Below are 19,566 nucleotides of genomic sequence, written 5' to 3'. Positions count from 1 at the left end.
ATCTCAATCTAAAGTTAGGAAGGATATGCACTACCTTAAGTTGAATAAATACAAAGCTATATACATATACAAGGTCAAGTTAGCAACATTTCACAAAAAAAATATTGTCATAAAACAACAAATGAGTTTTTATTCAACTGCCTTTTTTGGATAAATTTCCTAAACAAAGTTCTTAAAATAACTAAAACGTAACTACTTTTTAAAAATCCAGGTATGGTGGATAATAAGAGTCACAATTCTATTTCAAAGGCTTTACAATTTTGTTATTTACCTCTCAACCAAATTGCAAATTTTAAACCATCTCAAATTGAAATAGATTGCATACGACATATAAAATTGTGAAAGAATATAAAGAAATTGGAAAACCGATTGATTTTATATTTCGATTCCTTCTACCCATTTTGAAAGCGTGGCACTCGCTGTGCTCCGTACAAAAACGTGCACAACAAATCGGTCGGAACCACGTGTAGTGGTGAGAAAACCGGGTATGTGTATACACATACCTGAGAAAGCACATACATATTTTGACAGTTGGGTGGCAACTAGTAAAACAACTTTTAACATTAATCAGCAAGAGTTCGCACTAAATAACAGAAATGACCACGTAGAGATATCATCACTTACCCTATTTCAAATATTTTCCAGCTGAAAATTTCCCCCCACACCTCATTTTTAGTTTATTTGTATTGTTTTTTCTGGAGCCGAAGTGCATCTCACAGAATATCCATCCAACTTCCGTTGTTTTTACGTTCGGTATTAAAAACTCCGTTTAAGAGAATTATTTCTAATTTTAGATTGTTAAAGCGATGTATTATTATATATTATCAATAGAATAGTATACCGTGATGAATTGAACGGAGTTACGTATCGATCATTCTGTCAGTCTGTAAGCGTACTATTTTAAGCGCAATAATATATGTACATGTGTTTCGACAACAATTGTAAACATTGGAGAAATACTTCTTACATAGTGATTCTTTTGAGTGTTTATGATGTCTTATCGTGCGGTTTGCAAACATCAACGGAAAGATTACAATCCAATGCATTTGTCATTGTCAACCGTTTGGAATGTCAATTAGGCGATTAACGAGTTTTTATTATGTTTCTTTCAATTTTATTTATTTTAAAATGGCTGCCCCCATGGTGATGAAATGACATATGTTCGAGTTTTGATATTTCTAGATATGTAAACTTTTTTTACTATTTAAGCGTAAAACTTACCCTCGTCAATGTTGATATTATTCACTAGTTATATAATTTTCCGCCGAAATACGTGGAATAAACATGATTCAGATTTTTGAAAATCATGTATATTTAAGTGTTCAAATCTCTTTGTTTTTTGTTTGATTTTGTGGATGGTATGATACGTTGATGTGCAAAATCGGTAGCAGTTTGAAGGAAAAACATCCTTTGAAGCATATATTTATACATTTTCAATGTGACACTCTTCCTTTAGTCAAATTTGAGTAAAATGCTAGGGGTCCCACATTTTTCAAAATGAAGCCTCTACATGAACCTTAAGCCTGAAATATATATTCTATGTTAATGTTATTCTAGTTTTTCCCATTTTGCCCCACATATAATAGCGCAGCAAGTAACAAAATTACTCAATCGCAATGCACACGTGTTCTTTGCTAGATGGGCGAGTAGAATCGGTATTAAAACGGAAATAGTATATACTGCAAAGCTTTAGTAAATGCAGGGTTTTTTCTGCTTATAGTTATCACGAAAATGATTGCACTTTAAGAACAAATTATTTTCGCATATCATAAAATATTTAACATAAGTCCATTCTGAGTCTCGAACTAGCGAAAACCTTGTTAGTGACTTGGCGTTGTTACCATAAGATTATCGTCTTACGGGTTCTTGACTTTCTTTAATAGAATTTAAACAGGTCTCTTAACATATACGTATCAATTATGCACGATATTGATTTGATTACATAAGGGTCGTTTTGAAAATACGGTTTTGTGTAAGTACTGTGTCTAGTATTGAGCAGAGACAGTAAGGTAATAGTTTAGCGCTAAAATGCACGGGTTTCCCTTTACAACTACGCTCCCGATAGGGAAAAACAACAAAAATACAACATATTCTTTGGTAAGTCATTGGTATGACCGACTGACTGATACCGTGTATTACTTTTTTATAGTCATCAAACATACATAAAAACATGAATACACACAAAAGCTTTGTTACAACATACAACATAGTCTACAACAACGCCAGGCATACTGTATGCCGGCACGAGTCCCTCCTCGTAGGCAACTTATAAGGCAGTCACGCCTATCAACAGACTACTTCGACACTAGGCATACTGTATGCCTACACGAGTCCCTCCTCGTAAGCAACTATGAAGGCAGCCACGCCTATCAACGTAGACTGCTACATCACCAGGCATACTGTATGCCTACACGAGTCCCTCCTCGTAAGCAACTATAAAGGCAGCCACGCCTATCGTCTCTTTCGGAGACCGAATCCCCCAGTGCGATAAATAATAATTATTATGATACTGGTATACATGTATAAATTGAATACATTAAATGCGTACGCAATGTGGATAAACGCATGACCTGTTGTAAAAAACACATTCCTGAATTTCAAAATTAGCTCGTACCAGGGTAAAAGCATGTAGATTACACATTTAAACAATAACGTTTGTAATGTTACTCGTACTGTTATTCAAAACAAAATAAAAAATTAACACATGTATCGATCAGTCAATCCCAACGCTGAATGACTGAACAGAGTTACTCGACCACGAGTAAAACGCTCTCTTACAGAGCCACCTATCGGAAACTACATTGACAAGGGAAAGTAGTTTTCGTCTAATTCGCACGTGCTCAAACGACGAAAACAATATTTATCGTTTTGGCATTTGCATGCGTTGTAAATTTATTGATTCGCCGTTCCATGTGTGTATAGACCGTTCCATAATCGATAAATTGACCGCCGCCATATTGTCAGTCATGTGACTGTCCGCCATTACACTGCTGCTAACTTGTTCGAGTCTGCGATTCCAAAAGCCAAAGACGTAGAGAATACCCGCTTCACCGTTGTCGGATAAATAAATAACTTAATGAATTAATGTGAGGCGATTATCACATTTTTGTTGTTTAAATGATTGTTTGAAGTTGAGATTGATTGTTACAAATAAAATGTTTAAAATGCTTTCGTGTATTTGTTTTTTTTTATCTGTAATCAAGTGGTAATCATCGGCGAAAATTTGCCTGTTCAGTCGCTCATACTATGTCTTTGATTAGACTTGTTACTTTTAACGTTTCACAAACAATTCACGCATGTATTGTTGTGTTGATTTTAATAGCCGCAACTTCAAGCAGATTATATTTTAATAAATACTTATAAAAGATTCTCGCGCAATTAATTATCACTAATTGTTTGTAATTGATCTCATTTGGTAAAAATCTACATTCCAAGATCATTACATATTATATTAAGTATGATATTTTTGATACGCCTTCCATTATTGTTCTTGATCTAACTGATATCAGAGATAAAAATTGTGGTTTGGATTTATATTATTTTTTTTTAGATGGAATTTTGTCACGTTAAAAAACGAGCTTTTTATCATGAGAGAGTGATATTGATCTTGACGACCTTTTATGTGATTATTCGGAAGATGAAGAGAATGCGATCTATGTGATATATCTATATTTTCATCTTTGAATCATTTAACAGCTATAAAGCTAAACATACTAAAAATTGTATTTTATAGGTCTTTGAAGTAACGCAAAACAGATGGATAACGACACCAAATGTTTAGTCTATTAATCCACACAAAAAAAACTCCGATAAAAAAACACCTAAATAATATTTCAAAAATATATTATTAAGCGCCAAACGAATTTATTTATACATTTATTTGCAACTTTAAAAAAAGCGGCATAAGCATCAAATTAAAGATTATCTGAAGACTGAAAGGCCGACAATTTGACACAATAAAGAGCTCTAAGCATAAGCCGTAATATTTTTTTTGCAGAAAAGCTTCAATAAATTACAATAGTAATACATCTAATTATAAAAATATACTTATCAATGGCATGAGGACGCTAGTGTGATAAATAAATGAGTGTTAGAAAGTGTAAGGAGTGCTTTGAAAATGAACATACTACAAAGCCATATTAAAAGCAAAGGACATGACAGTACATGTATTTACATGTAATTTTAATTTGATGGGTTTTGTACAAAGAATGACGCTATTGAGGAATATTAACATACAACTGAAAAAACACAACTTTACATGATGCAAATTGAACTGTGTATTCATGTATATTGAAAACTCGTTACTAGTGAGTATGAGTGACACATATCTAACATTTTAACACACATATATTTATATACACATATATATTTTTAAATATTTTTTACCACTGTTTAGTGTCAAATATAATTTATTGTTTTATGATATCGTTCGTGCATTGCCGTAACATCAAATCTTCATACGGAATGACGTAGTTTTAATTAACCGATACCCGCTAAATACGTTAAATGTTTTATTTTTATTTTTTTTTAAATACTTTATTTGTTCATAAATTAAACGGGCTAGTATCTTTACGGTGTACAATTTCTGATATTCTATATTGGACATAACTTTTAATTTGTAAAATATGTAACATATCTTATTTACGCAACTGTTAAGTATGTCGGAGGTAAATTATCTTACCAAATTACTGCTTAATACTACCAGGAAGATGAGACATGGTGGCATCATCAATTGTGTTTAATGACCAGACTGTCATCTGCCACCCAGTGTGGTTTATAACACCATGTGGTTAGTTAAGTCTGGACAATATCTGATCAAAACGAGATAATCGGATTATGCAGAACAAAGGGGCAATTAAACACTGGAATGCAAAGGCATACACGATTTCAAGATTGATGCAAATAATCAAATGAAAAATATTGCATTTAAATTAATAAAATGCTTTTTTTAATGTGTCAATGTGTTAGTTTTCCAAGACAACCAAGACCATGTTATGACGGCCTTAGAATTTAGAAAGAAATTCATCCGCTGAATAATCAGTGCTCTCTTATATATGTTACCGATTGTTAAGCAGCAGTGTAATGGCGGACGCGGAGAGAATTCAGGGGAGATAATTATGTAATGACTAAATTATGGAACGGTCTATTTGACGTGGATTAGATATGGGTGTTTAATAAAGGCTGATTAAGGTTCATGTAAAGTGTAAAACGGCGTATGCTTCACATAGGAATACTTCTATACATATTATGACAATTAATTCAATTTATATGGCAATGGGCTCGTAAATACTTGTAGAACATATCAGTAAATGATAATAAAAAATATGATGCAAAATGTTGCTTTTGAAGAAATTACAGCGCATGCATATAATTATCAAAATAACAAATTGAACAAATTCCTTTGGTCAAAATATTGTATACACTTACTTTTAGGTACTACAAATGAAAAGTCCACATAACACACACCAACAATCCTAAAACATGCAAAAGAAAAACATCAAAAACTGCCAAAAGTTAACAAAACATATTGGGAACTACTTAAAGGTTCATGTAGAGGCTTCAGTTTGAAAATGTGAGACCCCTAGCATTGAACTAAAATTTGACTAAACGAACATTTTTACATATTTGCTTAAAAGGATGGTTTTCCTTCAAACTGCTACAAATTTTGTGCAGCAAAATATCATACAATCGAAAAAATCAATCAAAATACAAAGCGATTTTAACACAAAAATAGACATTATTTTAATAAATCTGAATGGTGTTTAATAAACGTACCCCAGTATATCGGCGGAAAATTATATAACTAGTTAATAATATCGACTTTTATGAGGGCAAGTTACGCTTAAATAGTAAAAAAAATACATATCTAGAAATATCAAAACTCGAACACATGCCTTTTCATGACGATGGGGGCAGCTATTTTTTAGTATAATAAAATTGAAAGAAACATGCTAAAAACTCACGTATCGCCTAATTGACATTCCAAACGGTTGACGATGACAAATGCATTGGATTGTAATCTTTCCGTTGATGTGTACAAACTGCATGATCAGACCTCATAAACACACCAAAAAATAACTTTGTAAGAAGCATTTCACCAATGTTTACAATTGTTGTCGAATCACATGTACTTTTATTATTGCGCACAAAATAGTACGCTTACAGACTGACAGAAAGATCGATACGAAACTCCGTTCAATTCATCACGGTATACTATTTTATTGATTATATATAATAATAATTCGCTTCAACAACCTAAATGTAAAAATAATTACTTCAAACGGAGTTTTTAATAACGAAAGTGAAAACGACGGAAGTCGGATGGATATTATGTGAGATGCACTTCGGCTCCAGAAAAAATAATACAAATACACTAAAAAAAGACGTGTGGGGGGAAATTTTCAGCTGGAAAATATTTTAAATGGGGTAAGTGATTATATCTATGTGTGATAATTTCTGTTAATAAGCTCAATCTCTTCCTGATTAATGTTAAAAGTTGTTTTACTTATCGCGACAAACTGTCAAAATAATGATGTGTTTTCTCGGGTATGTGTATACACATTCCAGGTTTTCTTACTACTTCACGTGATTTCGATCGATTTGTAATGCACGTTTTTTTCTACGGAGCACAGCGAGTGCCACGCTGTCAAAATGGGTACAAGGAATCGATATACAAATGTATAAAAAGTTTCGGTTTGCCAAAAGGAACACATTATTCAAAACGGTACAAGGACAGTACTTGTTCAGAAGGAAGAAAGAAAAAAAACATGATACTTAGCTGTGTATTTCTATGTAAAACTATGATTTCTAGAGTCGTCTGCACAAAACTCATAAAATCGTGTTATTGATGAGCAATATCTCCTTTTATCACAATGATTTCAACCCAGTCAAACATATTTCATATATTTATAAAAAAATTTACAAGTTTATATGTCGTCTGCAATTTCTTTCAATTTGAGATGGTTTAAAATTGTCCATCTGGTTATAGCAAAATTGTTAAGCCCTTGAAATAGAATGGTGACTCTTATTATTCAAAATACCTGGATTTTTAAAAAGAGGTTCAGTTTAGTTATAGGTGGAAGGGATTTTGCTTCACAGAAATCTGAACAGTTGTTTCGGTTTCCAAAAATGTGGTGAACTGAGTTTTGGATGTCTTTTTCTTACTTGATGTAGGCATGATGTAGATTTTCTTTTTTGGATCCTGATAGCACATCCGGCAGTACTTACTAATCGAATTCAAAACGCTTTTGTAAGATTGTTCCTACCTTTGTAATGAGGAATTGCCTCCACTAGTTTTTCCAAATTGGAACGAAGACACTTACAAACTTGATGAGAACATTCTAATTTCTGAACATGACTTCCCCAAACTGGAATTTCTTCATGTATATTGGCATACACTGAATAAACACCATCACCAACTAACCACATATACCGTAACCCATGCATTTTCTCTGCCACACGGAATCCCTCACGGATGATATCAGCTTACATGGCTTGAGAATTGGAGTTCAAGTTCTTGAAGTATTGGTGATGTGGTACTGTTTGATGATTATTTTCAGCATGTGAGCATATGTAACAGTACTTGTTTCTTATACCAATGAACACAATTTTATCAGTTCTTTGTCTAATAATAATGGCAATACCACCTCAATATAGATATATATTTATTTCACTAGAAAGTTTCAGATTTCCCGGAACTATTATACAAATAAAACATACAGTATTCAACAACATGTACGAAATATCTATTCTTATTTCATTTCATTTATCCCTGCTAAATATAAAAGTCTCATCTGAAAGACTGTTCTTAATTATTAGAGGCCGACCCCGGGGATCTAACCTCCAACCTCGAGATCACCAGTCTTGAGCTCTACCGGCTGAGCTAAGGGGGTCAACTCTTAAAGTACCTCACAAGGTAAAGTCTTGTATTGCATATTCCTCTCCCATTTAAATAGCAATTCAAAGTCAAACTATAGCTGAATAATTTATGGCATGTGTGGCCCAGTAGTAACGACGTCAGACTAGCGACCGTAGGATTACCGTAGGAAACGGACTTGAAAGCGATTAATCTAATTTGTAAAAACTTATTCCGCAATCGAGCTAAAATAAATTATCATGCAAAGTAATTTATGGTCTGTATACTATAATCATATATAAATATATATATATATATATATATATATATATATATATATATATATATATATATATATATATATATATATATATATATATATATATACTGACATTCCCTGTATAGCGGGGTGTCGATACAAGACATATATATAAGACTGGGAAAGACGGCTAATTGGCTACCTTAAAACAAATTACGACCATGTGTATGTCCTGCTCGAAATTTAAGCGGCATAAAAACATCCGGTTTCAAGGAAGTCGACAGAACACTATTTCGATTTACGATCTAGCAATACTATTTGTGGGATCGGCACAATGAATAAACATGTTGGGCACACGTACATATAAAACCAAGTGAACACTTACCTTTCTATAAAAACCTTGTTATCGTTCAAAAATGCATTTGTCTTGTCATGTTCACTTGTTCAGCTAGGCGTTATTTGCCGGAAGTTTATTCGGAATTTTTTTTTTTTGAAATTCGATCATTTATACATTATTACCAATCCATTTTTTCTTAAATATTTGTAGTTTGTTTATGAGGTAATTGAAAGTTATGTAATCGAATAAATATCATATTTAAGCAATATTTAACAAATCCGTATATGCGGATAAATACAAATTGCTGACCAAGATGGACGACAGATGAAATTAAATCGGGAGGAGACTCAAATGTATCAATATTCTATTGAATTAGTGCATTTCGTGTAAGTGTCATTGTTATTGAATTAATCTGAAAATTATATATTTTCAGGAAATATATTTTATAACATCATAACTCCTCTTGATCGCATGCTATGCAAGTGGAAACTTAGACTGTTTCCGAAAGCTAAAAATAGCGACTCTTGGGATAGATATGTTCATTTGAAATACGCATAATGTCGTTGTGGGGCTTTATTTACGCAATTCAATGGTAGTATTACCTTAAATATAACTGGCCTTTACTATTGGTGGTTTTATTTGGTTCATGTGTGTGTTTTTTTATGAATTTGAGAATTTGCCATACATTGGAGTATTTTTCTAATAATGACATCATTACTAAGATTTGTGAGTGTTTTTTTTTTTGGAAAATGTATACATATATCGAAAAAATATGTAATTATTGAAACCATATGTAAATTTCATTTATTTATTTTAGATATTAATGATCATTTTAATATTTTTCGTTTTTTTCTATGTGTGGTCATTTTGACACATAACATTAACCTTAACATACCATCAACTCCCATCATATGGTCGTTTGTTAAACTAATATTTTAGCATTGGTTTTTAAATATAGTAGTTTATGTAAGATGGGACCCTAACTCTGTTGAATTGCTGGAGAAGGATGTCGCAAAGTTTGCAGACGTTCTAAAGATTGTTATGCCCCTGAAGGAGGACATATAGTGATCGCACTGTCCGTTCGTCTGTCCTGCCGTCTGTCCTTCAGCCTGTCCGTATGTCCGTCTGTCTTTCCGTCACACTTTGCGTTTAGGTTTTGAAAAATGCTCATAACTTCTTTGTCGCTTCAGAGGTTACCTTCATATTTGCTTGGCATGTGTTTATGGACAAAACCTTTTCATACGCACACAAAGTTTGACCCCTTTGACTTTGACCTTGAGCTAAGGGTCCGCGTTTAGGTTTCAAAAACTGCGTTTAGGTTTCGAAAAATGCTCATAGCATCTATGTCCCTTCAGATGTAACCTTCATATTTGGTATGCATGTGTATATGGACAAGGCCTATCCATAAGCACAAATTTTTTACCCCTTTGACCTTGACCTTGAACTCCGGGCCCGCGTTGAGGTTTCGAAATCTGCGTTTATGTTTCAAAAAAACGTTTTCCGGGGGCATATGTCTTACGACGGAGACAGCTCTTGTTCAACTGAACGGTGCCACGAATTTTGATCAACGTTTCACATTTAAGACATATGAGCGACAGAAGAATTGTTTTTGAATGCATGTGTAACTCAGAATAATACGTCTAATACAAATACTCATGCCTAATGTTTCATTGTTTTATTACTTTAAGGAAAAGAAACTTCGTAAGATAACCAAGAACAATGATGATGATGATGAATGATGCTTTGAATGATTTTGAGAGTATGTAATAAACAATTCAATCATAACTATGAGTAACAATATTTAGAATCGGCCGGGATCGACAACGGATTTAATTGACTTCATGACCTATTGTATAATGAATACTTGATGTATTGACATATCGACAATGATTGTGTCACGGTACGACATAACGACGCGGATTACATCCGACTATACATTGGTAGGCTTCCAGAAAGCTGCACGATACACATATCTTTGCGGATTTCATTATCCTTTACTAGTTACCCATAATCATACCAAGAATCGCCTGTCATTTTGGATAGGTGAACTTCATTTAAATAGATCATTAAAGCTGTAGTCAATTCATTGTACTAAATTGATTTGTTGAAATGCAGTTCTTATGGCATCTTACCGATCAAATTTCTAAGCAAATCGCATTAGAATCGGTAGCATATTTTTTGCGCGATATGAAGCCGGTTATGCATACGGAAAATGGGACAGGAACTCCGGCAGTGGTTCCTTGGCTGTCCAGGCGAACAACACATGGACATGCACCAATTCGACTTGACGCCTTCTCATACGGCTCAGTAACAGGGGCTGCATCCTGTGTTTACTTTCGAACTACATCGGATATTGGCATTGTTTCGTACGGTTGTAGTATTTCTACAAATGTTTCGTAGCCTGCTGCGAGCCGTTTCATCAACGATTTACGACTAGTTGTAAATTACGTTTTACATAAATTACGACGTTTCAGTGAATTAGCGTTTCATCAAGCAAATCGTAAATTTATCTTACAGAAATTTCATACATAAATATACGACTGGGTAAGGGCAACCGTAAATTAACGTAAAAATGGCGGTCGTTTTCCTCGTCGACGATGAAAGAAGATCGCAAAGTACCGATTCCAAGGCTGTTTAGAGAGAGAATAGTTCTCGAAAACTTAAGAGATGAGGACATTGTATCCAGATATCGTTTAAGTAGGGGCGGTATAGAGCGTTTGGTGGTTTTGATTGGGGAAGAAATAGCACCAACTTGCCGGCGATCTCATGCCATTGATCCCGTCACACAGGTATGTAAAAAGTGCGAAGAAACTTTTGATTTACGCAATTATAGTTATAAAATTGTATTTATTTTCAACCAACAAAGTAGAATTTAACCTTACAACTTTAGAGTAGTTGCCCTTTACAAGTTTGTTTACATAGCAATTGACAACAGTCAACACACATTTAATCGCAAAACAATCAAACGATGACTTTTGTATCTTTAATGAATAAAAGCTTATATTGATAATTAGGTTTATCTTAAATTGTTGTGGTGCTTAATCATAATTAATGTTTTACTCATTTTATATTCGTCGATGTGAATTTATCGAAGAAAATAAATGAAGACTTATTTACCCCACCCGCTAATGATGACCTTGTAATACTTCTACAAGTTGTGATTGAAAAATACTTAACAAAACAACAAATGTCTTTAAAATCATACGGTTATCCAAAGAGTCTCTTAAAATAAATTGAATGGTGATAATACCATCATGATTAAGAAAATTACTATGCATATAATTATGATGACATCAAAATACTGTTTGTGTTTGTTTCTATATTGTTTTCATTTGCTAACAATTTATTTAAAGATAATTCAATACTGCACCCAAGTCTGCAGTGCCCAATTATGCCATATAACTCTACAATCCCATTAAGATCTACTCTAAAGCCATTTAAAGTATTTATTTTTATCATATTCCCTTTTTGTGCATTTGTTCCCTTTGTTTGTTTTGGTAATGTGAAAATGAAAAATCATATATTTAATTTATTCTTTTATTTATAGATTTTAGCATCATTGAGGTATCTTGCTAAGGGAGATTTTTACTCGGAAGTGGGTGATATCCACGGAATAAGCAAGTCGAGCTTCTGTCGGATTTTACAGAAGTTCATCTCAGCTGTAAATCAAAAGTTGAAAAATATCAGGTAATATTCCAGACCCATTCCAAAAATGTACTTAATGTATCATTTATTTTTGTATGCGTATAACTGTAGGCTCACAATATATGGATGATAAAGTTGTTTGTGCTATGCATAATGAAGATTCATTTATTTTAGGATAAACCCAGAGTATATTATATTTTCCATTTTCGGATGTTTTCTTCCTGATATATATATCTTGCGCTTATTTGAATCATTTTTACTTGCATGTTTGAGTTTGTATGCCCCCAGATCGCATGATCAGGGTATATTGTTTTTGGCTTGTCTGTCACTGTTTGTGTCTGTCACAAAACTTAAACCTTGGTAATAACTTTTGCAATATTCAAGATAGCAACTTGATATTTGGCATGCATGTGTATCTCATGGAGCTGCACATTTTGGGTGGTGAAAGGTCTGTGTTATCCTTCAAGGTCAAAGATATGGCTTCAAAGCGGGCAGTCGGGGGCATTGTGTTTCACAAACACAGCTCTTGTTAGTTATATCATAGCAATTCAAGTCAATTCATTCTCATCGGATCATTTAAATTATTTAGAATTGAAAATGATCAAGCCTCATTAAAACCTTAACCTAAGCTTATACAAAATAATGTCATAGACTTTCATTTAAGAGCTACAACCTGTAGCTACAATATGATGATCTTAAATTGTAATAAAACTATTTTAATAATGCTCACTTAATTATTTTTATTTTCAATTTTATACTCAGTTATATAAAAATATATTTATATTTTTAGATTTCCACAAGGACCAGCTGTTCTGCTTGTCAAGCAAGAATTTTTCAGAAAATGTCAGCTGCCAAATGTAGTTGGGGCAGTCGACGGGACCCTTGTACCCATTATCAAACCTGCTGAGGCTGAAGAGGCCTATGTGTGCAGGAAGGGGTTCCATGCCATTAATGTACAGGCTGTCGTTGACGCCAACATGAGGTAAATGTAAATATAGTATTATGATTTTTTATCATCAAATAATATATAAAAGAGACATACCATAAATTGAATCAAGCGCAATTGTCATCATCAAATAGTGTTTATTTATGTACATGCCCAAAAAACATTATGGCCCCTTTTATACTTAGATAATTGAATATTAAATTAAATGACACACCCCCAAAGTATACCCTCCTCTCCATGATGGCTTACGTTATACTGTCAAGCACTCGAATAGTCGAGCACGCTGTCATCTGACAGTTCTTGTTATAAACAATTGGTGGCAAGATGAATTATAGCAGATAAATGGTCTGTTACAACATTTTAACTAACTCTTTTGACCTGTTTATTCTTTTCAGCTCAATTCAACAGTAAAAAATGCCCATAATATCTTAAAAGAAAAAAAAACATGCTGCATCTTGAGAAAGGAGAGTCAATTTTAAACTGTGTTCACAGAAGTGCCTTCATATTATTTTTCAGGACCTCCGCCATTATCAGATAAAGACATTGGCAGAGTCAATGCAAAGTATGTACTGTGGTTATCTTTAAAACCTGGTTCAAACTTACACAATCATGTACTATTCTTTAAGGTTCACAGATGTCGTGTCAAGATGGCCTGGTGCGACTCATGATGCTGCGGTGTTTGATAGCAGTGGCGTAAAGGTAACCTAGTTGCATTTATTTAATTTACCATAAAATAAAATATACTTAAGCTAGGTTGGTGAAACTTATTAAGATGCTATATCATAGACAAAGTGACTGTTCAATAAAATAGTTTAATTTACAGGAATATCTGAGCACCAATGATGTGGGTCATCTGCTAGGGGATAGCGGATATCCATTAAGGACCTACCTCATGACCCCTGTACCTCATCCCTCCAATGATGGTGAGCAAGCCTACAACGACCATTTATGTAGAGGACGGATAGTCGTAGAATGAGCATTTGGTGTTTTGAAATCACGATTTAGGTAATTTATTATATAAGCAGCGAAGTATAAGTCTCATCGCGACAGTTGTCAACTTCTATATAATCATTAGTTTCAGCTTAACTACTAAAATGTTTGAATTCATGACTTCATTAAGCTTTTTTTTAATGAATGAGGATTTTTGCATTAATGTATATTTGTTCAAAAAACAACATTGTGCATACCAGTAACTTGTGGATTTTCGGGTTAAAATAAAATGATATTCTTATTCATTTTATTTAAACTCTTCAATATGATCTTCACTCTGTGAAAAGGGGGTTTAATGCATGTGCGTAAAGTGTCATCCCAGATAAGACTGTGCAGTCTGCACAGGCCAATCAAGGGTGACACACTCTGTTTTTATTGTATTTTTATGCCCCCTGTAGGGTGGCATATAGCATTTGAACTGTCTGGTCATCCTTCAAGGTCAAAAGTAAAAAAGTACATTCTGAGGGAACTAATAAAAGGGAAATAATTTTTAAACCTGCCAAATTATAAATTGAAATTTTATTTCAAAGCCAGCATCGTGTTTCTGACAAACATCTCTTGTTCGTTTAAAGGGAGACTCATCATGACAAAAATCCAGTTAAGGCGGAACGTGTCTGCCCTGATTAGCCTTAACGGATTACACAGGATAATCTGGGATGACAATTTACGCACATGCATTAAACCACCTTTTTCACAGATCGTGGCCCATAAACATTATGTGTATCCTCTTTTTATATGAAAGCGATTGTTCCAGTGTATTTAAATTAAATTGGGCATAAATGGTGAATACAGAAACAAATAACATGTTTTCATAAGCTATTGACAATTTGTTTCATAGAGAAACATACTGTATTTCTTTATATGGACATCAAATGGATCTCATTGAAAACCGCAAATTTTAGTCATATAAAATGTCGAAAATTTTGGTGCAGATTTTTTAACGAGGAGTGCCCCCTGCATCTTTGAGTATCTAATTGCTATGTTAAATAAAGATTTGGGTTAATTTTTAGATGTCTGCATCGCACTGGTGGATGCTTGCCTTTCCAGCCTAATAAGTGCTGCGAAATTGCAACAGTTTGCATGCGCCTGCACAACCTGTGCTTGGAATTAAACGTCCCTCTGATAGACGAAGAAGTTGGGGACGAGATTGAGCAGGAGGTTCCAAACAATGCACCAGTGCAGGGAGCAGCAGTCAACAAGAGGCAGCAGCTGATTGAACTGTTTCGTTAAATGTTAGTTCTTTTATGCCCCCCCCCCCCCCCCCCTTCGAAGAAGAAGGGATATATTGTGACGCGCTCTGAGACATAGACAAAACAAGTCTTAAAAATGTGTGTTAATTAACATCTGATAAAGACAAAACAAGTCTTAAAAATGTGTGTTCATTTACATCTGATAAAGACAAAACAAGTCTTAAAAATGTGTGTTCATTTACATCTGATAAAGACAAAACAAGTCTTAAAAATGTGTGTTCATTTACATCTGATAAAGACAAAACAAGTCTTAAAAATGTGTGTTCATTTAAATCTGATTAAGACAAAACAAGTCTTAAAAATGTGTGTTCATTTACAGCTGATAAAAACAAAACAAGTCTATACAAGGGACAAAATTGTCACAAAACCAGGTTTTCATTGTGAAAAAAAAATCTGATAAAGGGAGAAAACTAAAACTGAACTTTTGAAATGAACAAACAAAATTAACCCCCTTTGTAAGTTTGTTTTAAAAAAAAAATCTATTTTTAGTCGTGGCGACCTTGACATTGGAGATATTGACGTGATTCTTTCGTGCGACACACCGTCCCATGATGGTGAACAAATGTGCCAAATGATTTTAAAATCTCACAATGAATGACATAGTTATGGCCAGGACAAGCTCATTTATGGCCATTTTTGACCTTTGAACTCAAAGTGTGACCTTGACCTTGGAGATATCGACGTAATTATTTCGCGCGACACACCTACCAATGATGGTGAACAAATGTGCCAAATGATTTTAAAATCTGACAATGAACGACATAGTTATGGCCCGGACAAGCTTGTTCCGCCCGCCTGCCCGCCAGCCAGCCAGCCAGCCAGCCCGCATTCGCAAATCTAATAACCAGTTTTTTCCTTCGGAAAATCTGGTTAAAAATGTGTGCTGAATGATTTCTCAGAGAAAAAGGGTTAAATACATATGCGTCAAGTGTCGTTCAAGATTTCAAATGGGCGCAATAGGGGGCAATGTGTTTCTGACAAACACATCTCTTGTTATACTTATAAAATTGAAAATTTGTTAAAGTTTTGTGTTTAGGTTCTTTTTATTCCTAAAGTATCAAAGCTATTGCTTTCATACTTGCAACACTTACTAACTATCATAAGGGGACTGTGCAGGCAGTTATGTAACTCTGACTAGCATTTTGACAGAATTATGGCCCATTATATACTTAGATAATTTAACTTTTTTCAGTTGATAATTAACCCTTTCAGTGCGGGAACCGAATTTAAAAGGCCTTTGCAAACAGTTTGGATCCAGATGAGACGCTACAGAACGTGGCGTCTCATATGGATCCAAACTGTTTGCTATTCTGATAGTATTCTTTGAAAAAAAATGAAGAAAATGCTTATTTTACAAATTCAGCAGACGACATTTTAGCAGACGACAAATTTCCCAGCATGCAAAGGGTTACTGTAAGTTTATCCTAAATCGTTGTGTTGCTTTATAAATGATTTATGTTTAACTCATTAAAATCTTTGTTGACGTGTACTTATTGATGGCAAAAATGATGACTTATTTACACCACCCGCCAATGTTGAACGTGTAATACATCTACAAGTTGTGATCGAACAGTTCTTAATCTCAAAGATGTTGAAAATCACACGTTTATTTAGCGGGTTTCTAAAAAAAAATTGAATGGTGATTATACCATCATCATGAAAATCAATATGGCATCAAAATACTGTTTGTGTTTGGTATTTTCAATATTAAAGGCTTGATTGGTCTTTGTCGGCTAGGGTACTATTTGCATGTACCCCGGATACTCTTAAGTTTCCAGATGATAACTCAAGAATTCTTACGGCTAGGATCATTAAACTTAAAAGTTACATTGATCATGACTGCCAGATGACCCCTATAGATTTTTAGATCACTAGGTCAAAGTTCAAGGTCACAGTGACTCGAAGCAGTAAATTGTTTCCCAGATGATAACGCACGAATGCTTAGGGTTAGGAAAGTTCATGGGGATATTGGTCATGACCGACAGATGACGCCTATTGATTTTCAGGACTCTAGGTCAAAGTTGAAGGTCACAGGTATTATAACGTATTCACAAAATAGGTATGAAAATCGTTTCAGATCAATAACTCGTCAAAGAATTGACCGATTGGCTTGATACTGAACATTTGCATTGGCCTTGGTATGATGCTCTGTTAAAGGTTTTTAGCTACTGTTATAAACTGTTATATATAGTTTAATCTCTAATTTAACAATGGAATTTTTTAGTATTTGTATAGACATTTTTAGCATAATAATGTGTACGGTTTTTGATAACAGTTCCAATTACACTTGTATTCAATAAATAAAACAGAAGAACATTCACATTTTAAGAGTTTTTTCTAATATTTTTATTTAGTTTTATTATAAATTGTCAGATGAATTACAACACCATGCGGAGTTGGTATATTGTACTTCCTAAATTATTAATCTACCTGTTCAAGTTTTTCGTAATTTTATAGGCATTTTTATCCTAATGATATGTATGGTTTTTGATAACAATTGCAACTATACTTGTATTCAATTAATAAAACATAAAGAACATTCACATGTATTTATTATTATTTAGAAATTACAATATACCAACTGGGCACAGTGTAATAACTCGTCTGACAATTAATAATAAAATTACATCATTTAGTTTATACGGTTCATAGAAACACTTAACACTTAACATCATCACAGTTAAAACCAATTTACAATAAGGGAAACAATTGCGCATTTAAGAATTTCATTTTCTTTAAAGAAACCAGTTCCTCGAGATTTTTGTTAATGTCTTTCAGTATGGTATTTCTTTCTCTTGATGCAATCAGCATCTCCTCCTGGGTTTTCGTCACACTGCTCCTACATGCTTGACATGTGGCTGCAAGTAAATAAATAAAATACATTATACTTTATTCATTCAACAAAATTATATTTTAAACAAAACATATGGCACATTCATGTATCATTTGTGGTTAACACAATAATAAGACACAAAAATAAGTCTACATGACCTGGTATTGATTCTGAAAGTTATTTTAAGTATTTTGAAATTTATATAGATTTATGAATTTAAACTTAACATTTGTTTGCGACACTAATGCCAAAATTACATCCTTCAGTTTAATGATGTAGAAAAATAATTTTTTTAAATACACAGACCCACAAGTTCATACCCTGGTTAAAAGGTTTATGTAATAAAGTGTAATTAAAAATACAGCAATACTTTATCTCCATATAACCAAGAGTAAAATGACAAATGAAGAAAAAATAGAAAACACAAATTGCTATATTTTAACTGTTGGAAATTATAAGTAGCCAGCTTCACAATAATTAATAGAAACAAGTAATAATTACTATTTGTTGTGTCTGTCTTCCGTTTTTTGTTTTCTAATTTATCACAGCTGCTTGATGCAACTTCTGTTTGAGTTTTTAAATTTTCAGTCAATTGAAGTGGTGCAACATTTTCAGCCAGTGAAACCATTTTGTTTTCTGGAAAAGAAAGAATCAAAACTGCATTTGTGATTGTAACACAGTTTTGCAGCAACAATTGTTATAAATCTATGTTGATTTACAATACGTATCATAAATTATTGTGGACAATTGATATATAATACAGAAAGGCAAAAAGCATTCCTACTGAAAAGGCTTTTTAAAGTAATATATAATGACATTGGCGAATATGGCAAACGACAGCAGAAGCCCTAAATAATGTTATATTGATAACTAAAACACATATAATATTGATCACTAGAGAAAAAATGAAATAAACATATGTTCAATAACTGAAGTTTTAATTGATTTTCTTGAAAAGGCTGACACAATGACCTAAACAATGAACACAATGAACACAAAATATTACCAATGTGTGTACATTGCACTTCTTCAGTCTCAAATTTCTCCTCAATGAAGGATTCTGAAAATAAAGTCAAAATGGAATCAATAAGGCAATGCAAACCTACTTCAACTTTTCATATATTAATAATCCTACCAGTCAATTGTGCTCAAGGAAATGCTAGTACGTTTTCTTTTTTTTATCTTGTTCATTTCCTTGTACTCAATTAGGAGTGATATTGTATTAAAAACTACAGATTAATTTGTAAATAGTAACATATTTATGCTATTTCATAAGCTCAATTTTATAAAAGAGGGTTCACAACATTTTCATGTTGTCATTGTGTCTCTTAGATTAACAAGAGCACCGCAAATGGGATGCAAACGCTCGGCTGTGGGGGCAGTTTTTATTTTTACCTTAACCCTTGACCTTAGGGATTACATTCACTTTAACTTTTCACCACTCAAAATGT

At 33.4% G+C, this 19,566-nt stretch overlaps 1 protein-coding gene across 1 annotated transcript; it reads left to right on the top strand.

Moving 5' to 3' along the window:
- The first annotated feature begins 11,048 nt into the window (after positions 1-11,048).
- On the top strand, positions 11,049-17,602 carry LOC127865144 (putative nuclease HARBI1). The gene is made up of 6 exons (XM_052405034.1): positions 11,049-11,240; positions 11,999-12,138; positions 12,887-13,078; positions 13,669-13,741; positions 13,866-13,965; positions 15,043-17,602. The coding sequence occupies exons 1-6, from the start codon at positions 11,049-11,051 to the stop codon at positions 15,141-15,143; spliced, it is 798 nt and encodes a 265-aa protein (XP_052260994.1). The 3' UTR covers positions 15,144-17,602.
- The last annotated feature ends 1,964 nt before the right edge of the window (positions 17,603-19,566 follow it).

Source organism: Dreissena polymorpha, chromosome 1 (genome assembly GCF_020536995.1).
Source record: "Dreissena polymorpha isolate Duluth1 chromosome 1, UMN_Dpol_1.0, whole genome shotgun sequence".
In the NCBI taxonomy this organism is placed as follows: Eukaryota; Metazoa; Mollusca; class Bivalvia; order Myida; family Dreissenidae; genus Dreissena; species Dreissena polymorpha.
The sequence above is the reverse complement of the archived record's forward strand: the minus strand, read 5'-3'. Positions and strand labels throughout refer to the sequence as shown.